The 25600-nt window shown below is 34.8% G+C and overlaps 1 protein-coding gene across 1 annotated transcript in view; it reads left to right on the forward strand.

Moving 5' to 3' along the window:
• LOC129271183 (ceramide glucosyltransferase-B-like) overlaps positions 1–17651 on the forward strand; it is a 30289-nt gene extending 12638 nt beyond the window's left edge. The window contains exons 4-8 of the mRNA XM_054908556.2: positions 8881–8993; positions 9278–9456; positions 11305–11391; positions 11926–12115; positions 13137–17651. Coding sequence (XP_054764531.2) covers positions 8881–8993; positions 9278–9456; positions 11305–11391; positions 11926–12115; positions 13137–13298 — 731 coding nt within the window. The 3' untranslated portion in view covers positions 13299–17651. The remainder of the gene's footprint in view (positions 1–8880; positions 8994–9277; positions 9457–11304; positions 11392–11925; positions 12116–13136) is intronic.
• Positions 17652–25600: the final 7949 nt, after the last annotated feature.

Raw genomic sequence — 25600 nt, forward strand, 5'->3', positions numbered from 1 at the left:
TACACAACATTGATTTTTAATACATGTGCAAGGCTACTGTGTGAAGCGAAAGCAAAGAATACCACTGGCAGCCTGCTGTATATCATGAACATGGAAGTAGGACCGACACAATGATGTTATAGAATCATGATTCAAATGACTGTTACAATTTATATTCGACCTTTTTCGATAGTGATTCTGCAAAAATGTCTTTCCAAACACCCCTTTTCCATGTATCACGTTCCTCATAATTTGAAACATGATTACTTTTACTTTTGACTAAACACAAAATTTCGTGATTCTGCAGAATAGTTTTTTAAATCATGATTGAAATCATGATTCTAGGGTAGAAATATGGCACATAAACACACCCTAAAGCTTTTGACTCTGTAGCCATGGAGTATTTTACAAATGATTTGATTGAACTGAATCAGATTCCCAATTATTTAATTTGCATTGATCAGAGGTAAATTTTGGAATTCTTCCTTTGTTCATTCAAATGCTTGTACAGGTAGCAATCAAGAATTTGAATGCAAAGTTTCTTCATTAGTCAAAATATTTATATTCATTTACCTCTTTTTATGTAAAAATGTATTACATTTACTTTTATTATGGTCACACTGTGTATATTGACATAGCGTTCAGAAATGAGTAAGTAAATAAATGAATGAATCAATCCATCAATCAATCAATTGGTTTGTCAGTGAAAAATCATTGGTTTTAAGGTACCAAATCAACTTTTTGCCACATTTAGTTTAAAGATAAATACCAGTAGTGGTAACGATCTCAAAATGAGTTCGGATGGAATCCAAACTTACCACCCAAAATTGTGTGCATGAATAAATAAATATCTGCTGGAAGAAAATGCGAATTGCTGAGAAATTAACAAAATAAGCACGGTATTCCATCAAATGTCTGGTATTTTTCCAAGCAATATTAATGCACTGTCCCACATATGTTTTTCTGTGTTAGTGATCATCAGAATTTTTAGTTGTGAGCTAAGATTTCATGAATTTACAAAGAGAGGTTTAATATACCAGATTTCCATGTAGACATATGATATATGGATATTAAATATGGTGATATTTAGCCTTGATTTATTCTCATGAAATAATTGTTTGCTGCAAATACTTTCTTTTTTACCTGTGATATCAATCAATCAAACTGGTGTTATTTAAGTATTAAGCTTTGTATGACTTTCTGAAAGCAAAACGTCCAATCGCTTTGAAGTACTTTTTACATAGGCATTGGTCAGACATTAATCTCCTAGCCACTTCTCATACCCCTTTCATAAACCCAATTATGCGGCTAATAGCAGCATAATTTGGTCGTAAAATCGGAGGAGGACCAGAGTTATCCGCATTATTTTGATGCTGCAATTATCCGCATAATAGCAGCATCGGGACAAGATTTTGAGTTTATGAACGTATTTCCAAATAATGCGGATAATTGCCATGGTGCGGTCACAAGGTCACCCTTTTCCAACACAACCGCATCGGAGGGGGCGTGTCCAGTTGTCATGACGATTATCCGCCTTTTTCAGGACGGGCGCTCGTAAAAAGAATGCGGATAATTTTCGGGGTTTGTGAACGCAATTTTTATTGAATTATCCGCATTACTATTAGGCGGCTAATTGGAGGATAGGTTTATGAAAGGGGTATAACATGCTTCACTTCCTGCAAAGTATGTGAGTCTAGTTTGTTGAATGGGGAAGTTTATCTGCTATAAATATCATTTGATGTAATTGCCATTAAAGCCTATTTACCATTTTGTCTAATTTCCAGTCGGCCTATTCATATCCACATGGTCTAAACAGGGAATTGGGAGTCCCTGGTCTAACACTAGTTTATTGTCTTATACACTATGATTTAAAAGTGGTTTGAACCAAGTCTACAAAGTAAAAAATGATAAGTAGGTATTAAAGAAAATGAAAATAAGACTAAATTTTAATTGACGATAATAGGTATTAGCCTATTGTAAATGTAGTATGGTTGGACCATGGACCTTGAAAGTCCATGGTTGGACCAAACAGCAATAAGACCAAATTGATATTTAGACCAAATGGGTTAATAGCCCATGTGATATTAGACTATCTGAGAAGTAGATCAACTGCCTAGTTTACTCGGACTTAAACTGAGGCCACAATTTGTAACTTGCTCCCTTGATTTAAACTGTTTTCTTAACTTAACACTAAGTACTGGTTTTTGTCTCACCTGCATAGCAGAGTGAGACTATAGGCGCCGCTTTTCCGACGGCGGCGGCGACGGCGGCGGCGGCGGCGGCGTCAACACCAAATCTTAACCTGAGGTTAAGTTTTTGAAATGACAGCATAACTTAGAAAGTATATGGACCTAGTTCATGAAACTTGGCCATAAGGTTAATCAAGTATTACTGAACATCCTGCCTGAGTTTCATGTCACATGATCAAGGTCAAAGGTCATTTAGGGTCAATGAACTTAGACCATGTTAGGGGAATCAACATCAAAATCTTAACCTAAGGTTAAGTTTTTGAAATGTCATCATAACTTAGAAAATATATGGACCTAGTTCATGAAACTTATACATAAGGTTAATCAAGTATCACTGAACATCCTGCATGAGTTTCACGTCACATGACCAAGGTCAAAGGTCATTTAGGGTCAATGAACTTTGGCCGAATGGGGGTATCTGTTGAATTACCATCATAACTTTGAAAGTTTATGGATCTGATTCATGAAACTTGGACATAATAGTAATCAAGTATTACTGAACATCCTGTGCAAGTTTCAGGTCACATGATCAAGGTCAAAGGTCATTTAGGGTCAATGAACTTTGGCCAAATTGGGGTATTTGTTGAATTACAGCCATAAATTTGAAAGTGTGTTGGTCTAGTTCATAAAACTTGGACATAATAGTAATCAAGTATCACTGAACATCCTGTGCGAGTTTCAGGTCACATGATCAAGGTCAAAGGTCATGTAAGGTCAAAGAACTTTGGCCACGTTGGGGGTATTTGTTGAATTGCCATCATATCTCTATAAGTGTATTGGTCTAGTTCATAAAACGTGGAAATAAGAGTAACCAAGTATCACTGAACATCTTGTGCGAGTTATAGTAGTTTTCAAAATCAGCACTGCTGCTATATTGAATCGCGTGATGCAGGTGAGACGGCCAGAGGCATTCCACTTGTTTTTTAAGGCATGGAACGTATGTGTCAAGTCATGTAGCTAGATACAGGAGTGTGAATGTGAACTTGAGGAAAAACAACTGCAAAAAAATCTGGCTAATGGTATACCTACTGTATTAAAGATGAATTCATACCACAATGCCCGAATGCCTAAAGAATCAGGATGGTCTTGTGATATCAAGATTGAGTAGTTTTGTCAACAGGATAAGGAACTTGGTATAAACATGGACCTTTGTGGTAGGGTCCATGGTATAAATGCTTTTAAGGACAAGTCCACCCCAACAAAAGTTTATTTGAATAAAAAGAGAAAAATCCATCAAACATAACACTGAAAAATTCATCAAAATCGGATGTAAAATAAGAAAGTTATGACATTTTAAAGTTTTGCTTAATTTCACAAAACAGTTATATGCACATCCTGGTCGGTATGCAAATGAGGAAACTGATGACATCATCCACTCACTATTTCTTTTGTATTTTATTACATGAAATATAAAATATTCTAATTTTCTCCTCATTGTCAAGTGAAACAACAATAATTCCTCCCTGAACATATGGAATTAGCATTGTTTAATACTGTATGGTTCAATCAATTGGTCCATTTTGTCAAATTTGTAAAAAATGAAATATTGTATAATTCAAACAATAAAAAACAAAAGAAATAGTGAGTGAGGGACATCATCGACTGTCTCATTTGCATGTCACTGAGTTGTGCATACATTGTATCACCGTTTTTTGAAAAATAAGCGAAACTTTGAAATGTCATAACTTTCTTATTTTCCATCCGATTTTGATGAAATTTTCAGCGTTATGCTAGTTTGATTTTTCTCTATTTATTCAAATCAAAATTTTCCTGTAGTGGACTTGACCTTTAATTGGGATGTTGGGATATTGCCAATGTAAAAGTTTGACTGGTTCCAGCAATACTTGGTGTATTTTGTTGTGAGCATGCTCATAGTATCACAAGAGAATATTGTGATGTCATAGTCATACACGTATGTCCTGTGATGGTTCTAATAGGAGAACTCCCACTACTTTCGACCTTGCTCTTTGTATTGCGATATTGAAAGACAAACATGATTTTGGGCTGTGGGCGTAATGATGATTTCATTGAAGAGTACAGCAAATGGTAAAATTATTCAAATACCAGAGTTGTAGACCAATACAAATGACGTGCTGGTAATAGTACATGTAGCTGGTAACATTGCTTTTAATTTCTATTGGAATGATCAGTACCAGGGTAATCATAGTAATTTGCTAGGATTTGGCCACACATTATTAATTAATATTACTTTAATTCTTTCTGTAATGTGGGCCTATCAGTTGCAAAGAGATCATTTTAATAGTTGATTTTTTAGAGATATTGATAAAAAAAAACATTCTATACATGTATTACAGTCTACCATTATTAAAAGGGAGAAGTCTAGAAGAGAGGAACATGTCATATATGAAAAAAATAAAAAGCCTTAATCATAATCAGGGATGGCACTTTTCAGACAAGTCTGAACTCGGGCTTTTTTAACATATTATTGTCCATAGAAAATGCTGACACGACATTTGCTCCTGCAACTATTGATCCGAGCTTAATTTTGTGTATTAAAGACATACAGTGGGGTTTTATGTTAGGTTTAGGGCAGAGAATAGTCTTAAACCCAGGATAATGTGTGAAATTTAGAGCAGAGCAATTGTCACCGGAGCAAATCATAATGGAACCATAGAAAACATCTTTTGCATGGGTCTTTCTCTGTGATTTCAAGACTGTGCAAATGGCATCCCTGTATATTCCAAAACTGAGAGGGTTACCTATATTTTTCAAAGTTTGAAATGACCTTTGCCAGCTGTTTTCCCATGTGTCCTGTTTTAAAAATTTCATGCATTTTCAGAAATTTCAAATTACTACTTTAACATTTGCAAATGAAAGAAAACCCACATGTATGCGCTTTATGATTCACAGCATTGGTGAAGCATAGTCTGCAGGCACAGACCCTGATTGAAACTCTGATCAACAAGTGTGTCTCCATGCAAAGACTAGCACAGGGTCTTCTGTACACAAGGCATGAGTAGGCTGCACATTCAGACCCTTAATTCGAGTGAAGGGTTTGCACAGCAGACTACATGTACATGAAGCAAGCTTACATTGTGGTTTCCAAAATCAAACATGAAGGTCCTTGTTGGCTTTTAGCCAAACCATTCTTGTCATTTTTCTGCTCATGTGAAAACCAGCTTGAGGTCATTGGGATTTCCTCTGTTTACATTGTTGTTTATGTACACTTTGTATATTAATTGGTTAATTGGTGTCTCTTGGTGGTTTCAGACCGCCTCAAAGTCAGTTCTAGGTATTTTCTGATCAGAAAATTTACCCCGATCAGCAAATACCAGGTTATTTTGCCAGTGTGAAGGCAAATTATGCGTAATCACCCTGAAAGATATTACCTGCTAAATAGTACATGTACTTGTCAAAATTACTAGAACTTTCGCAGGGATTTTTCCAAGGTCACATGTATCTTGGCAGTGTGAAAGCAAATTACAGGAACTTTTATCCCAGCATGTAGTTGGGCGTGGGCGCCTTTGTTGGCTGCTGTGCTAGCGATTTTGAATCTCGTGCCTTGCTTGCCTATTAGACCATACTGCGCATGCTTGTAACTTTATGAACTTATCCAGAAGAGGTTATGTTTCGGGTGGTGTGAATGCGATAATAAATTAATAATAAATAAATAATAATTTAATAATAATAATAATAATAATGATAATTTAACAGGGATTCTTGTGATCGAAATCGAGGCGGTTTGAAACCACCTTCTGTAGGCTTATACAGACCCGCTTGAAGTTGAAGAATACTAGATATTCTCGGATCAGGAAATTTATTGTGAGTTACCCTGATCTCCCCCAATCAGAAAATACTAGTTACAGCAAAATACTTGTATTATTCCAGAAAGAAAATGCCTGTAGGTGTTTGTCAAAATTACAAGAACATTCGCAGGTATTTTTCCAAGGTCACAAGTTTTTTTGCAGTGTGAAAGCAATTTACAGGAACCCTCTCAACACAGCAAGCAGTTGGGCATCATCCGCATAAATCTTGCATGCTAATTAGACCATCCTGTGCATGCTTGTAATATTGAGAACTTTAATACCATGCGAGGAAACCAATTATCAGATATTTTAATGCCTGAATAAGTTAGAACTCGTAATTAAACAGATATATTCTGGTGATCAAGATGGTCTGAATACTACGGAGCCTTTAAAGTGCCATTGACTTGACGGCTTGGCGAGATACTTTACCTTGCCATGTCGACATAATAACCTTATTATGTCGACATGGCGAGATATGTTATCGCACCAAGTCGACTTATTTAAAGTTATATGTCGACATGGCGAGATATGTTATCTTGCCAAGTCGACTTACAAAAAGTTATATGTCAACTTGGCGAGATATTTGGACTCTCGCCGGGCCTTGGACACTTCATATCTTGCCATGTCGACATATGTTTTATAAGTCGACTTGGCAAGATAAAATATCTCGCTATGTTGACATATAACGTTTTATAAGTCAACATGGCAAGATACCGTATCTCGCCATGTCGACACATAACTTTTTATAAGTCGAATTGGCGAGAAAACGTATCTCGCCATGTCGACATAATAAGGTTATTATGTCGACATGGCAAGATAAAGTATCTCGCCAAGTCATCAAGTCGATGGCACTTTAAAGGCTCCGTAGAATACACCTTGTGATAAAGGGAAAAATCTTTGTTTTGTATTCATTGGTAATATTTTCCCAATTTCTCTTCATTCAGAAATATTTTTTTTCCTGAAACCAATAGCAGCACCTTCTGTAGGAGTGCTCTTTAGCAAGGGTAACGATCTTGGATGAATTGCCCTTTTGTCCCATTTAGGCCTACTTTTAATGACTGAGAATCGCGACAAGATTATATTTGTAGTAATTTCCACTACTATCTTTTAATAATTACTATCAAAGTAAATGATAAAATTAAACCAACTGAGCATTTTATTCATATTGATGAACTGCATGTAAAATGTAAATTGATTGATTTTTGTAATGTGTGAATGATAATAAGTGCTCTTCACATTTTTCACCTACAGTATGAACTCATTACCTATTATGCAACATTTATTAAGAATTTACAATATTTACAATGTGCAGTTAAATTACTGTTATCACCTGGGACCCCTAACACAAAGGTTAGCAATGATCGTAGAACAATGTGCAGTTAATTGTGAAAAATCAAGCGTACTTGCTAACCTTTGTGTTACGGGACCCTGGTCAACTTTAATTTTACAAATATTTTAATGACCAATTTGACCCAGTTTTTAATTGTAAAAAAAAATTAATAAACAATTCCCACTTGAAAATATTTTGTTGTTGTTGAAAATACAGTTACTATTTTCCATGGATTTTTTTTTTCATATAACATCTTCTTCTTCCTCTTCTTCTTCTTCTTGATTATACAACTGCAACATGCATGAAAAAGCCAAAATTGTTTCAAATATAAGATTACACTGTACATTACAATTACGAATGCATCCTCAACAATTAAACCAACTTTAAGTGTGAATAGCCAGTATGCATACTTGTAGTATACACCACACACAAAAGACAAGTGATGAACTCTTGTGTGAAGGTGGCAAGCATGTACCTTTTATATTAAAGGGATGGTCCGGGCTGAAAATATTTATATCTAAATAAATAGAGTAAAATTCACAGAGCAAAATGCTGAAAATTTTCATCAAAATTGGAAAACAAATAACAAAGTTATTGAATTTTAAAGTTTATCAATATTTTTTTTTAAACAGTTATATGCACATCGTCATGAATATTCATTAGGTGGACTGATGATGTCACATCCCCACTTTCCTTTTTCTTATGTTATTACATGAAATCATAAATGTTTCATTATTTCATACATGTGTAAATGATGAGTCTCCATTATGATGAAATAAGTTGCGGCAATAAATAACTTATGCACTTAATCAGTTGTCAATCCAATTGTTTTAGTTCTTGGTAGAAAAGTTTTGAATAAAGCTAATTTCATATATAATAAAATACAAAAGAACAAGTGGAGATATGACATCATCAGCCCACCTAATGAATATTCAGAAAGACATGCCTAGAACTGTTTCACCGGAATAATGCAAATCTTTAAAATTCAATAACTTTGTTATTTGTTATCCGATTTTGATCAAATTTTCAGCATTTTGCTTTTTGAATTTTACTCTATTTATTGAGACATAAATATCTCCAGCCTGGACCATCCCTTTAAAGAAAAGGGCATGTTAAACATGTCCAACTACACCTTTACATGTCTTTTATGTTCAGAAAAAAAAACAATAATCTGGTCATTCATATCTGTATCTTGTACTTTATATATAGGTTGACAGCTCTGATTACAATTTATATTTTAATTTACAATTCATTCAAGATTTGAAAAATATGTGTAGGGTTGGGTTTGAATCAAACTGCATGTAGTTCTTGATTATGTGTTGTTTAGTACATGTTTATTTGACTGGATATTGCTCTGTACATACACACATGCACAAGGACGCTATACCTGATGGCCTTTCCTTTATCAGATGTAGAAGAGTCAATATTTGTATTATTTGGTATGATAATTTATTTATTACTCATATATTTTTGTTGACGACTTACTGCTTGAAGTTTATTTGATAATAAATAGGCAATTAAAGCAAGCTTGTCATTTCTACATTTTATTTTTCAGTTTCGCCTGATACTTTAACCAATATGGTTTCAAGAATGTCACCGAACGTTGGTATGGTCCATGGGCTGCCTTTTGTCCATGACAAAGCTGGTTTCTCGTCAACGTTAGATAAGGTAATTCATTTTGCAAAGTGACTTGTGCAATATTAGTCATGTTGCATAAGAAGAGAATTGGGTTCAAGTCAGACACTTGTGGAACACCACTTTTTGTTCGCAACATATTGTATATAATGTATTTCATTTTTATTTCAATTAAACTTATTGTGTTTTTTTAAATAATTGATTTATTGTGGTTTCTATAATGAATCATGGCAATAAAAGATGTATATATTATAACCTTGTGATGTCTCACTGAAATATTAAACTCATGATAAATACTGTTTAATTTTTTTTTATAGGTTTATTTTGGTGGAGCACATGCGAGAATGTACATATCAGCATGTGTTTTTGGAGTGAATTGTGTCTCAGGAATGCTTAACATTGTCAGGAAATCAATCTTGGAAGAAGCTGGTGGCTTAAAAGAATTTGCGAAGTACATTTCAGAAGACTATTATATGGGTATAGCTGTTTTTAAAAGGTAGGTGGATACAATGAATAGGTTTTTTTTTTTTTTTTTGGGAGGGGGGAGGGAACATTTTAGTAACTCTTGGCAGTCAACCATGACAGATCTTTGACAATAAATGTGTTTCATGTATCAGAAATTTGATTCTAAAACTATAGAAAACTATGAAGGAATGATAAGTACAGTAATAGAGAATTCAATGAGTCATCAACAAAGTAGGACTGAATTTTCAATAATGAAAATCAAAATTTTGAGAAATAAGAGAGACTTTAAAATCATAAGCTTGTGCACAACAATAAGCTTAATTTGCAAAGATTATCTTTCAACTTAAGCTGATGGAAATAAAAATAGTTGAGAACTTTATCTAGCACCCAAGAACATGTTCCATTTGTTCGGAAAGTAATTTACAGACTGCTTTATGAAAAAGTTATGTTACATTGGACTGCCAGACTTGGTATGTTACACTTGGACTCTGTCATACAAAGAGTTATGATTGATTGGATCAATTGCAAGTATGAAAAATTAAAGCGACTTTACATTGACAAATCATGGGGAAATCAAGGCTAATAAAAAAAAAACAGAAGGGATTCAAGTCTTTGGCTGCATGCCTGGGGTGTTACGTAATAGACGCCGGCGTGTCTGGGAGGTCTAATCTTAGGAGAGCAATAGTTAGTAAACTAACGAACCAGAAGTAAACTGCATGTTTTCACTTTGAAACATGTGACTCCACAGAGGTTATTTATTTTGCTTTAGCAATCAAGAGACCTGCTATGAGTCTAGGAATTGGGATTGTTGGAAGCTAGAACTGCGACGACCCGAAGTAAATAACCATCGGTTAAATTCGTGTGCTGTCCGAATTTTATCGCATTAGTCCGACGAGCACTCATGACGGACGGATTATATTATGCAAGTCAATTGGCCTTTTGCAAATTTTGTATTGATTCAATTTCCACATGATTTGTCAGTTGCCAGGCCCTTTAAGTTACCCCAACAGCTGGAAATTATGTCTTTATTCAAAATGTTGTCTAAATGTGACAATTACTCATACAGCTTGCGTAATCGTTCCAAGCGTATCTATCCGTGTGTTATTTGTTTCCAAATTAGACATTGTGTGCATTTCCTTTTATATAAGGAATTATGATATATTGGATTTCTGGAGTGGGGCTTGCTTGGATCAATCATAACTCATTGTAAGACTGTGCATTATAATCATGTCAAAAATATTTTGTATTTTTTCAAATGTTGACATTTTCCTGTCACACCTTACTTTGACTTTGGGCAGGTATTTAGTGCCATTTGAGCATGTATCCTACCACTGTACAAGTGGATCAGGTGCAAAATCCAGTATAATGCAGATTGGAAAACTTTGTGATTTATGAGTTAATCTTCTACTGTCGAAATCTCCAAAAAAAATGTGAATTACGAATATAAATCATCCTGTCACTCTTGCCTTTTTTATGAATTGCCTTGTGGAGAAAAATCCTTATAAGGAAAGAAAAGTGATTGATGAGCCTATTGTAATGGGGGAATCAATCACATTTTCTCAGACAATACCTTGCGCAGGAAATTGCAAGAATTATGGGAAACTTGAGTTCAGGTGGTCACCTGACTGAAATTAGTTTGCCATCCATGACCTTTCTCTCAGATTTTTTACTTTGTATCTGATTTTGTTTCTTCAATTTTTAGGGATAGATTCATTTCCCTGTATTTTTTTAAAAACCATTTCCTGCAAATCATTTTGAAATATTGGATTTAGTTAATTTTCAACCATTGTTTGATAACATTTAAAAAAATATTTATTTCACTTGATTTATTTAGGCTAATATTCTCAAATGTTTTCTTCCTCTTTTTTTTCATGTGCAGTGGTTTTAAGCAGAGACTGAGTTTATTTCCTGCGATGCAGAATTCTGGCTGTTGTACATTAAATTCGTTTAGGAAACGAATGGTCAGGTAAGATTTCATTTAAAAATAATTTCAAAAACATTTTATTTCTTATTTACTCTCATAATTTTTGGGAGCCTGCCTGGAAGACATTGCCCTGAGTATAAGTAATGCCATAAAGGCCAACACACACATTTAGATGGTGTGCTATCCAATTAAGAAATTAAACATTTTACATTTTCATATTTTCTTGATGATTAATATTTATCCAATCATTCGCTTTAATTTTCATGCTTTATTCACAAGCACATTTTAAAACTAAAGGTCTCAAAAGCTCCAACAAGTTTATATTTCCTTCAAAAGCTCATTTAAAGTTACATGATGAGCCAATCAAAATCAAGTAAAAATTGTCAGATCTCACAACTTTAAATATGACAGGTGATGATGAAACAGGATTTCATTCTTATCTTAATATTTTTTCTTTAATTCATATGTTTTAAGTTTTATAAAATAAAACCGTATTAATTAATGAAGAAATAAAAATCATACACAGGATTGAAATAATACTAAACGGAGAAATATAATTTTTATGGTTGTTTACAGATGGACCATGGTGAGAATTAGCACAGTTCCCTTAACCATCATCATGGAACCTATAACAGAGTGCTTAATGCTCGGCGTGGCCGTATCATGGGCCCTCTACTACCTAGTCAGCTGGGATCCTTGCATAGCCTTCATCTGCCATACCCTTGTTTGGTTCATCTTGGATTACTTCCAACTCAAAGTACTTCAGGTAAACTCAGGGGGCATACCCAAGAGAAAAATACATGGGGGGGGGGGGGTCTCAGCAATTCCCCCCCAAAAAATGCTCAAAAGAGACTTTTGGTAAAGCTTATCCAATGTTGCAGATTTAGGCAGAAGGTTGTGAAAAGTAGCCCCGAAAATATGGATTTTTTTGTTGCCTCACCCCCACTTCATAAAGAACTTTTGATTATAAATGGTTAACTTTGGCATTATAGTAAACAAAGTTGTCACCAGGAACTAGAAATTTCATCATCTGACTCCTTGCCATGAGGTTCAGGGGAAAGATATCTAGTTGGTATTCAGGGGCTTCAGGCCTGTATCAAGGGTGGGCCAGGGTTTACAATTAGGAGGTTTGATCTCTTTTCTTCCCCTCTCCTCCTTTTCCTCCCCTATTTTTTTCTTTGGAGAATTCTAAGGGGTTGGGGTTCATATCTGGTCATGGCATAGCTTGTCTGCAGAAACATGCTACAGGAGTCTGAATTTTTGGACTGCTGAAGCTGGGTGGAAATTCTGTCCTGAAGCTTCTCCAAGCAGTTTGGAATATATGCTAGACTTGTCTCAAAACTCATTTGTTGATTAATATGTCATTTAGGGTCTTTGCCTGCAGAAGAGCGATCACATTCTTTTGGCAAAACATTAATCTACATTTGTCACTCTCTATTCAGGTTTTAAATGGTTACTCTGTATGATGTGAAAGTACTCTTAGTTTGCTTGTTAGTGTTAGTTCATATGCCCCTGGTTGAAATACTCCACTAGGAAGTGGAGAATTGTGTGTGAGCTGGCCAGTATCCTCTGCGTCATCTTCGTCCTCATTGTCATCATTATCCTCATCATCATCATCACCACCATCATTATCATCACCTTCATCATCATTATCATCACCATCACCACAACCATCACCATCACCACCACCATCTTCATCATCATAATCATCATCGTCATCATCATCATCATAACAATCATATTAGACATGCGTTCTGATTATTCTCTTTCTTTCTTCTCTTCCACAGCGAGGACCACTCAACTTCACCAAGGTTGATTATGCATTAGCGTGGTTCTACCGGGAAATAATGACCATATTCTTCTTCTTAGAGGGCGCTGTCAGCCAGACAGTCCGGTGGAGGACCGGGACGTATCGCTTACGATGGGGTGGATACTTAGAGGCATGCTGATATCAGACTCAGAAATAACAGTCAAGACTCTGAATGAGTGGAGTAAGACGGTGCTCTTCCGAAGGGAAAAAAAGTATTAAAACTAGCTGGCAAGTACTACAAAGTTTTGTGAGCGGCGCCATTCCCACGAAAGAACAGAAGAACCCTTGTGCAATGAAGGCAAAGTCAGTGCTGATATTCCAGTGTGACACTTGCTACACCCCAAGTCAATCATTTCACTTTTGAGCTACGGAAATGAGGAACAGAAGGATTCACTCTACGTCATGGATTTTCTTAATTTAAAGTGAATATGCCTCTGAATCATGCATTTTTTGTAGTAGTTATCTGAATTTGTATGAAATGTCATGAATTAGGTATATCGGTATACATTTTCTGAGAATGTTTATGTATTTGTTGTCATTTCATGCAGAACCAATAGCAATGTTAATTTTTTTCTGGGGTCAGGTGACACTTCTGTGTCCAGTGGAAAACACATGATCTTGCCTTCATAAATTTCTGGATCACTTGTGTACTACTTGGTAGAAGAGGGCAGACCTTTGTGTCTGATAAGCCAATGGTCATGAGTAGAATCGTATCCTCACTTAAGTCCTATTTCTGTAGGACTTCACAGTGGCATGTTCCAGTCTATTGATGATTCAGGCCTGATCGGGAGAATGTTTCATCAACAATTTTTGTTTCATAAGTTGTCAGATCTGACAACTTGCCTTGATTTTTATTTATTGTCTATGATGAATGTTAGGATTGGCAATAAAAAGATGTGGGTGGGATTCTTGCTCGAAAGACATTACACTGAGTATTAGCAAGGCACCTAAAGGCTGCCTCAGAGCTTACAATGGTTTGTGACAAGATTTTGGAATAATGTGGAACATCTTACTTTGCCAAGTTTTTGAAATCATAATATGAATACTGAGGTTCAATACATGGTATTGCTACCCTTATTAGAATGAAAAAAATTGATATCTGATGGTAATGACATCATAGCAACCATATAATCTGCTATGATATGAAACCAATTTGGACTTAAATCTCAATTGAAAACTTAAAATTACTCAAAGTTTTTATATTAGTATTCTTACAGTTACTTTGAATTTGTTTAAATTATATTTTCAGGAAATGAGCAAAGGTGCTATTTGTTCCAAAATGGGATCATAGACCAGTTGTAAGTTATGCGATGGCCTTCAGGGATCAAACCTTAATGTATTCTTTGCTTTTTGTCTACTGCTCTTCCGAGGCAATGTGCACTTTTGTTTCATAAGCCAACACTATTGGAAAGCCATTAATTAATAAAAGAGCAACATTGTAGTGGGCCTTCCGATTCTGAATAGAACAGAAACTTCGCTAAGTTTGGAATTCAGCAAATTAAAACTCTTATACCCTTCTTTAAAAGCAGTACACTTGACTTAATTGCTGGTTTTGATAAAAACATTCAAGGAATAAAAAGCTTAGAAAGTCATAGAAATTTAAGAAGGAAATTGCTTGTTTCTCCTAAAGAATTCCTTTTCTATTTTGCTGCATCTTGTTTTGTGCAAAAGTCTATGTAAGCTGAGCATGGCATGTGACCATGCTCATTAGTAAACAATGATTCTATATGCAATTTGAGATTTCTTCCTATGCGTACTTCTTGCTTAGATCTTAGTGTGTTTATGTTGTAAATGTAGAATTGAGGGATATCTAACAAAATATACAAAGAGCTTAGTTTTTTTGTTTGCTTGATACAACTAAATTTCATATTCTCTTTTACCTAAATATATTATAGAAAGAAAATTCATGAGAATGCATGATTAATTACTGCAACAAAAGTTTGTACTGCTTTTTTATCAGGAATTTCACTATGAAGGTCCTCTGGGTCGTTGACAGCGACTTTCCCGCAATCTGTATACTGACTGTGCACATTGTGTATATTTCCTGTATGAGGAATTGTGACATTGATGGATTTCCACAGTTGAGATGGATTGGATCAATCACACCTCTTTGTGAGACAGGGCCTTGATTTGGTCATTGTCACCACAGGCACTTCCAAAGGGAGCGTTTCAAAGTCGCAAATGGGATTTGTTTTCATAAGCCAGGGCCTCATTTCATTAAACATTCAATGATTGATGAAAATGTATGATAAATTGGCTCCAACCAATCAAAATGCACCCTTTCAGTAGCTGGTAACAGAAGTTTGTGACTTTCCATGTAAGACAATGTTTGTGAAACCAGACCCAGTTGCTTAGGCTCCTTATTTGTTTAGATAGATATTCTCTTTCAGTTGATAGCTCTTTTTTTTACCTCAGGGTCATCTTATAGCGATTGACCATAGGGCTGACATGCACATTTGGTTGCATTGATGAGCAATCAATTGTACAACTAAGTGTGCGATCAGTCAATAAGCTTTGTGTAATCGGGGCCAGGTTATGTTATTTTGAGAGTCAGTACTGAAGTATATATTACAGCTTAGTTGAATGGAGGTGTAATTGTTACAATGAATTCAGGGAACTCTGGTTGACAAGGGGGTTTCCCCTAATGTAAATTTTATAAATGAAATGAAGACTTTTATCTAGGACTAATAAGTTGTAGAGGTATTTTTAAAGTCAAGATATCTGTCCAGCTGTTGTATGTAAACTGTACATACAATGGAATCTAGAAATCTAGATCTTATTCTTTGACAAATTCTTATCAACGTTTTTCATCGATGCCCTGGAGTATTGTATTTTTGTTGTATTATTGTATATTGTAAATTGTGAAGTTTATTGTTTGTTATAATTATTTCTTATTGATGAGTATTTCTGCTCGTCAATGTACAGGGTAACTTTTCTAGTGTTGATGTTGATCTTAAAGGTAAAAGCATGTTGTTGTAGTAAACAGTTATTTCATGGTTAAGTCTTTAAAATCAAGGTTAATTTTTCACGACATGATAGATGTAGATATCAGGGTCCTGACTCCTGTTTCATGAAGATTCATGGATTTCAGTAGCTTTTAACTGTTGTAAATTTGTTACTATAACAAGAGTTATAAAATGGGCCCCTGGTTTATTTACATAAACTGAACCCTGTGTGTAATCATGAAATACAAACCGCAAAATAACCACACTAATATCACTTACACAGATAAGCACAGGTGGGACAGTGGATTATTATTGCTTGGAAACAGACCTGACATCAACATGCTTATTTTTTTGATTTCTCAACAATTACACATTTTCTTTCATAAACATGTGGAAATTGCTAATCATACATACAGACCCATTGGTAGTCATTTCATTTGATTTTGTTTGAACTTATTTTGAGGTCGCTACCACAACTGCCATTTATCTTGAGCGTTAAGATAAGGATTATCTGTTCTTTTTGTGATGATTTTTGTTTGCCTGGTGCTCCCTCTTAAAAATATGATCAACTTCACATTGATAACACCTTGTGAGAAATGTCTCAGGACCAGCTATATTTTAAGCTTTGTGCCATGCTGATTCAAAAATCAACTGAACACCAACACCATAAGGTTAATAATATACCTGAAATTGCCCAATGTTTTCTCCAATATTTATCATGTTATTATCAACTCCTGTTTAAATTGAGCAATTTCTTGCCAAGTTCCCTTTTAAAGTCATTTTATGGCCTAAGTTTACATATATGTATATTCTCTACGAGTATTTTCAAAATGAAGGGTCACTTATTGATTGAGCCTCAATTTTGACAAAAGAGGATAGATGTAAAGCAAATGCACGATTCTTATTTTTCAAATACCATCACTTTTTGGCAAAGTGGTTTGAACAACATAATTTGTTCCAGCATCCAACTTGTGTGAAAATCATTTGAAAATCAAGAAAGTATTCAAATTGTTTCTATGGAAACACTACTGCAATGTGCAATGCTAACTTCCTTGAAAGTTACTTTTTAATCAGCTTGTTGCTTGGAAGGAGAAATGTGATTGGTCCATCAAGACATGCGTAGTTACACAGAAGCTTGTCAATGAGGGAAAAAAAAATCAGGACTCTTAAACAAATTATTTTGCTTAAACTTTGTCCACCAAAATGGTGTGGTATCTTCAAGAGAGGGATTCCTTGTCAGCTGTGTTTAGATGTAACTACAACTGGACAATTCTTGTACTAGCATTTTAAATGGAAATCAATGATGTTGAGAAAATTAAATCAGAATCGAAACATTAAACCTGATCAGTGTTTTATCAGGGTAGATTGGCTTTAGGTGGTGTTGCTAAGAAACAATTGTCATCAATTGCATAAATTTGCAATTAATAGATCAGGCAAAACAGATTACATTCTGTTCCATAAAGTAAACCAATTTCATGTACACCTCTGTAGATTGATAAATTTTGGTTGCAAATTCATTTAAAAATGTGTTTATGAAGAACGGGTCTATGGATTATTTAACATTACTATTTTATTCATTTGTGTGATGACTAGATCAATTTGTAAGCCCTGCAAAATTTTACCTCATTTAGTGGCCAAATTCGATGTTTGCTTGTAATTGCAGTAAAAAAAGTGAACATGACAATACATTTTGACATCATCTTCTATTGATCATTTTCTGAACATTGCCTGAAAGGTTTTTACTGGTTGACATATTGATCCGGTTATTCTCCTTATATAGCCTCCATCTTTTTTTTCTTTTTTTTGATGATCATGTACATTATTACATTTTCCTAAGGATCTTTAATGACGCCTTTAATATCCCACCAAAATAGTGCATTCATGAGATAGCATCATGGTAACTGACAGTTTTCTAATTTGTTTATTACAAAATGATAAATATTATTTCCTTTCTGATTTGAATGCCCCAAAATAATCAAAGATAAAGGAAATTGCGATTTTCAAGAATTTATATTTTACTTGAAACAGACAAGTTGGTAAATAGTTGTAACAGGGTCTCACTCAAACTGACCCAAACAAATCACAATATACTCAACTCATGTTTTTTCTCTAATCATATTATACTCATTTAATTTAAGTATCTGCTATTTTATTTGCTTATAGTTAAGTTCTGTGGCTTGGTACGAGGTTGGCAGAATTTGCTAATGTATGACTACCAAAATATGGACATTCATGAAATTAGAATTATGCAATTACAGGGACAAATGGAATTTTATAATTAACCTTTTGTTCTATGACACATTATTTATAAGTGTATGAACCATATTTATTTTTATTCAATGCAGTAGTACTACTTTGTTATACCAATTTATTTATCTTATAGTTGTGAGAAGAATGTGGTCTTTCTCTGTGCTGTGTGATACAAGGTTTAGTGTTGATTTGAAATTTTGGGTAGTGAACAAGAACCTATGATGGGAATTTTTCCAAATGGTAATGGGGTTAGAAAGTATTAAGAAAGGTGCTTTTTGTCAAGATAGAATACCGGTACTCTCCTTATGTATATACTGTGGGACTGTGCATATTGTAAACATTGAAACTTTTCTTGCTCATAGGTCAGGACTGAATTACATTGCTAGTCGCAATTAAGGAAACTTTTCAATACAGTATGCCGTCATTTGTATTATCTTTACAAGAAAAATTTGTCACATCTTAAGGCCACCGCACACCTTACGACCCGAGACTGGCTTGCGACTGAGAGAGGGAAGATCAATCGCAAGGCATTCATAAGCCTCGACACCGCACACCTTGCGATCCGATCTGCGACTCACGCATGCGCTTTTTGCTTTTTGGCATAGCAACTGAGAAAGTGCGCTTACTACTGCGTATGCGCGTTGTTTATCATAATACGCATCGTGCAACTCTGCTGTGTGATTGGCTGGAAGTTGGATTGAGCTTGCGATCCAGTCATAAGCATTCGACAAGTCAAATCCTTCCGATTTTCCTTGCGACTTGTCTCTGACCGGTCTGCAACTATCAAGCTGACAAGATCTGTGACGTCACATCTCCCCCACTCAGTCGCAAGCCAGTCGTAGACCAGTCGGGTCGTAAGGTGTGCGGTGGCCTTTACATAATACCTTAGAGAAAATATCAATATATTGTGATTCATTCAGAAAGATACCAATCTATCAGTTAAAGGTCAATGGACTTGTTTGTGTTTAATCTTTCTGCAAATTTGCAATTTGAACATGGAAAGAGGAGAGGGGGGGGGGGTCCTGTCTTTAATTTGTGTTGTCCCACATATACAAAATGATGAAGTGTTTGATTTGGTTGCCTGTTATTGTTTAATTTTCGGATGGGGGGGGGGGCTGTCTTTAATTTGTCTGGTCCCACATGTACAAAATGATGAAGTGTTTGATTTGGCAGCCTGTTTTTGTATACTCGGGGGGGGGGGGGGGGGCTGTCTTTAATTTGTGTGGTCCCACATGTACAAAATGATAAAGTGTTTGATTTGGTAGCCTGTGATTGTATACTCAGGGGGGAGGGGGGGGGCTGTCTTTAATTTGTGTGGTCCCACATGTACAAAATGATGAAGTGTTTGATTTGGTGGCCTGTTATTGGTTAATTCTTGGATGGTTCTTTGTTACATTATTAAACTAGCATGAGAGACTTTGATTTTGCAGTGTTTGATGGTAGACAATTAATGGATCTCTACTCACTATACTACTGGTGAGATTGATGAATAGGTGATACTAATGAATAGATCCACTCATGTACAATTGTAATCATATGTTATAACCATATGGTGTATGATTTTATTTTGCTTGTTCCTGAGTATACCAAATGAAAATTATCTGGGGTAAATCCAAGATATTTGACCTGGTATCATGAAGGCTTGCAAAATAATATGATTTTTGCCTGTATGTCATTGTTTTTTATTATATATTTATTGAATTGTAATTGCAAATAAAGAATTGATTCATGGATATATATATATAATATGTATATAATTATAAACCTATATGAGTGGTGAAGGCGACTACCATTATTATTTATTGGGTGTATTTTGATATTGATATTTAGTGTAATGTGATGTGCAAGTAAAAAAAAAAGTACAAATTGCTATGGATTTTGGATATATCTTTTGGCTTACAAAATTAATGTTTTTTATAAGAAGAAAATATATGATAGGCCTATATGTAGGACTGGTGTTAAGGAATGTGTTCTCTCAAAAGATCTGGATATGTTGCAGTTACAAAATGTTTCATTTCATTTCTAACTGCAGTGGTATTTCACAAAGGTGTGCCCAGATATATGGAAATGTGCATATATTTTCTTGGAATAAAGACCAATGCCCACATTAGAAATTTGTGTTTGTTCGTTATTTTAATGACTTTGTGCTTGTTTGTTACCCCCAATATAAAAATGACAAAGAAACAAACACACATATGCTTTTTTATTCTGTATGGTGTTTTCTTTGATAAAATCCTGTCTATGCAATGACGTTTTGAGTTACGGGCAGAATACAGTTGCAACTAAAAATGTGAGTATGTCAGCCTTGAAATATTGTATGATGCCTACTTGATAGCTTGTTAGCAAGCAAATGGTAGACTGAATGTGCAACATTTGTACCGTTGCACATGTACCATCCAAAATGTACCATCCATAAAGTACCATTGCATGGCTTAGGAGGTGACATCACAATATGATTAAGTTCACGTCGCATGACCAAGGTCAAAGGTCATTTAGGGTCAATGAACTTTGGCCAAATGGGGGTATCTGTTGAATTACCATCATGACTTTGAAAGTTTATGGATCTGATTCATGAAACTTGGACATAATAGTAATCAAGTATCACTGAACATCCTGTGCAAGTTTCAGGTCACATGATTAAGGTCAAAGGTCATTTAGGGTCAATGAAAATTTGTCTTCTTACCGCATCCCGGTGTACTTCAAACCGACTAACACGTTAGGCAGAAATTGGTTCACCCGAAGGATAAAGTTCCCAAAGACAGGAAAAACAACATTGTCTATGCTATCCAGTGCCAAGAGACAGGTTGCAGCGCTAATTATATTGATGAAACCAAACAACCCCTCTCTAAGAATGGTTGATCCCTATACTTTTTGTCTTGCACAAAAATGTCATGGGTTAAAATGCTTTTTGATGAGGATTATAAAGGTATGTGGAAGTCTATTGAAATTTCTGTATTGAATGATTTTAGTAATATACAGGATATTTTATGGAAAACATATGCTCCGGAAAGTATTTTGAATAAACTATACCCCTTTCATAAACCCAATTATGCGGCTAATAGCAGCATAATTTGGTCGTAAAATCGGAGGAGGACCAGAGTTATCCGCATTATTTTGATGCTGCAATTATCCGCATAATAGCAGCATCGGGACAAGATTTTGAGTTTATGAACGTATTTCCAAATAATGCGGATAATTGCCATGGTGCGGTCACAAGGTCACCCTTTTCCAACACAACTGCATCGGAGGGGGCGTGTCCAGTTGTCATGACGATTATCCGCCTTTTTCAGGACGGGCGCTCGTAAAAATAATGCGGATAATTTTCGGAGTTTGTGAACGCAATTTTTATTGAATTATCCGCATTATTAGGCGGCTAATTGGAGGATAGGTTTATGAAAGGGGTATAAGCTCAATTCAATTGGCTGAGTCTATCCGAACATGGTATATATTTAGGGAAAAATTCTCTGAAGCTGAATATGATACTCCCTTTTCCTCAATTGGTTCTTGTCAGTGTATATTTGGTTTAATAGAAACATTCGTTCAAAGTCAAAACAATATTTCATATACCCGGATTGGTTAGATAAGGGTATTATATATATTGGTGATTTACTGAATCCTCCTCACCCTGGTAATAAATTATTTGAAGAGCTTATTCTAGACTTTGGTATATGTTCGGGATAGGAGGAAATACAACTTTTTAATGAAAAATATACCAGCTGATTATTTAGTTACCTTTGACTTATCCCCACATGAAATTTTTGATGAAATCAGAGTAACACTGCTGAGAACTCAGAAAATCCCAAAGTATGCATATAGTATTTTACTTAAACCATGTGTTCCAGAAAAACGTATAGTTTTTTGGAATGATCTCCATAATACAGATGAGGTCAATTGGGAGAAAGTTCATGTAAATAACTTTAAGTCCACTATAATGACACGTGTGCGCTCTTTTTATTTCAAGTTATTTCATAAAGCAATAAGTTTCAATGATTTCTTGTATAAAATTAAAAGGAAGGATTCCCCTAATTGTTTTTTTTTTGTAACAGTGACCCGGAAACCTATTTACATATTTTTATTGAATGTCCTGTTGTGAAACCTATTTGGAATGAAATTATGAAAGCTATTATTAAGGAAACCAAAAAGCATGAATTACAGAATGTTTCAAAATTTGAAAAGGTGTTCGGTTATATTGATGATAAATTCCTTACATATTTGTTTCTTTTGCTTAAGTATCATATTCATATTTGTAAATTTCAGAACAAACCACCAACTTTTGACGGTCATAAAGCATATTTGACCTCTAACAAGGATATTGAATATCGTATTGCCAAGATAAATAATAAACCTACAAGCCATTTTCGGAAATGGAGATTTAAGTTGTAAGATACAGTATTCTATCATCAATTTTCGTAACTGAAGAAAATCTTAATATACCTTCTGAGGATTGAATTTTGTTAATCTTTAATAATATTAATAGGTGAATCACCTGATTTTTATCCCTCTGTTATTACATTCTTGCCTTTACTATACTGTAGGGGATGAGGAATACTTAGAAGAGACATAGTGACTGCTTTTACTACATGTTTATCAAGTATTATCTGTTGATAAGCTGTACTTTTTATAATGTAAACTAATAATGTGTATGTTGCTTTTTTCTTTTCTTATTTATTTATTCTGTTATATTTTAAATTACTTGTATTAATTATTTGTGATTTGTTATACAAAATTATGAAAACCCAATAAAAACTTTAAAAAAAAGGAAAGGTATATTAGCTGGTTTATTGATAAAAAACATCATTGCGCAGGGGCGGATCCAGCCTCCGCCAATAGGGGGGGGGCCGAATTTTTTTTTCACCCATATTTTCCCAGATCGGCCGCTCAAAGTTGATTTTTGTTTGTTTCTTTGAAGGGGTTGTCCCAGTGGCGTAATGAGCCCAAAAATTTGGAGGGGGCTTGATATGGCGTATCGCGTAAAATTAATAAGAAGTTTAGAGCGAGCGAAGCAAGCAAAAATTTTGACATTTTTATTACAAAAATGCAAGTTCGTGATAGATTTTGACATAATATTTGGAAAATAATATCATATTTCACCCTTATCCCTTTCCTTTTCTCTTTTTTCTTTCTTGATCGTGATTTTTTTGGAGGGGGGTGGGCAAAACGCCCATGTCCTAACAGTTTTAACAGCTTTATTCTTATAAACAACATAAATGTGTAATAATTTCATAAGCCCTATTTAAATAATGTGAGCGCGAAGTGCGAGCTAAACAATTTTGAAATTTCATTTATTTTGTCCTGAAAATTGAACATTCTGGTCAATGTTTGTGAACCTGAACAAGATGCGTATGTAACTAGATAATTACTGCGAGCGCGAAGCGCGAGCAGAACTTTTTATAATGTGTTCTAGCCTTGTCGAAAAGGGACCTGTTAAGGACGTTTTGCAGTTAGCCATTAAGACGATTTATAAAAATAATGCGAGCGCGAAGCGCGAGCTGAAAATTTGTTGAAGTTCCGGCCTAAAAAATTAACGTTCTATAATATGCAATTTTGTAATCATGAACGGTATAAGTTATATATAACCAAACAATTGATGCAAGCGCGAAGCGAGCAGAAAAAATTGAGATTTCAAACCTAAAAACGGGACACTCTCTTCACGTTTTGTAAATCATTAAAAACTTTGGGTATAATTTGGTATCTTATTACATTAATAATGCGAGCGCAAAGCATGAGCAGAACATTTTTGATATTCTGATCTGAAACTGGATATATAGGCTTATAATGATTTAAATAGAGAACAAGCTGCGTAACTGAATAAACATGCGTGCGCGTGTTTCAGATTTTGACCTAGAATCTGGGCATTCTAAATATCTTTTTTCATCATGAAAATCAATAAAGCGAGCGCGAAGCGCGAGCTTAAAATATTTGATATTCCGATCTAAAAAAGCTCTGTATTTCAAGCACTTTGTAGGAAAATTGTGAGGTGGATATCAATCACAGTTGAAAAAAGATCTGATATGTTTCATTATTATTACTTTGAGTTTTGACATAGGACAGGGACATTCTAAGAAGATTATGTCACCACATGAAAATGAGGAATATCTTCCTATTTCTCTTCCTAAGAGATGAAACTTGTCGATATTCCATTCTGAAAAAGGGTCAATTTGATTATTAAATTAATATCTTATTTATGAATCTAATAAGCCTAGTGAGAACGAGAAATCTGTTAATTTATTATGGCCTGAAAACTGGACATTTAAAGCACGTTTGTAATTATGAATAAGATGCACGAGTTAATATATTTTCATAACTGTCATGAAATTGGGATTTAAAGTAGTTTGTTATAGAATTAATATTGGGATATACATATCGAATCACCAATCAAAATGCGAGCGTGCAGCTGTTACGTTTTTACAATTTGACCTGAATAGGGATATTTGAGAACTTTATGGAATGATACAGGAAAATAATAGGTACCTGACAAATCAAATTTTGCGAGCGCGCAGCGCGAGCAGAAAATATTAACATTCAAAAGGTAAAACGTAAATTTTTAAAGAGCACTTTTAAAAATCAATTTGTAAATCAAACAAAATAATGAAAGTTCGATTTCCGAGCTGAAATATGTTTTATATATTGACTACAAAATTTGATATTTAAGCTCCTTATTGAGCAAGATATATAAATCACCTATAAGGCAATGCGAGCGCGAAGCGCAAGCAAAAATTTTATACTGTATAGTGACTTGAAATATTTCTAAAATCATTTTCCAAGTCTTCCCCTCATCTTATTTTATTCACTCGTCTTTTTCCTTTTATGTTTCCCCTTCTTTTTTTCTCCTCTCTTTTCCCTTCTTTCTCTTTTTTTTTCTTTCTTTCCCCCCTTTTTTGCTCCGCCAATAGGGGGGGGGGGGGGGCCCTCCCCCCCTGGATCCGCCTATGTTGCGATAAAGCCGAATTGCGATGAGTTTACAGAGGCACAGAGGCATTGCATAAACATCAAAATACGAAAAAGGAAATTGAAATATTCGTTCAAAAATATATCACATAATCATATATTCGTAATTTCATAAAAAGGGAATACATTTTGAACACAATTTAGAAGTATAATAATACGAGTTCAGTTTAAAAAAAATTATCTTATGAAATCAGAGAAGGATAACAAAGAATATGCATGTAGATGGAGGAGAAAAGTAGGTGAAGAAGGAAAGGTGGGGAGAAGATAATGAAGTTATATTAAGGAGAGGAGAAATAAG

This window comes from Lytechinus pictus, chromosome 11 (genome assembly GCF_037042905.1).
Source record: "Lytechinus pictus isolate F3 Inbred chromosome 11, Lp3.0, whole genome shotgun sequence".
Taxonomy (NCBI): Eukaryota; Metazoa; Echinodermata; class Echinoidea; order Temnopleuroida; family Toxopneustidae; genus Lytechinus; species Lytechinus pictus.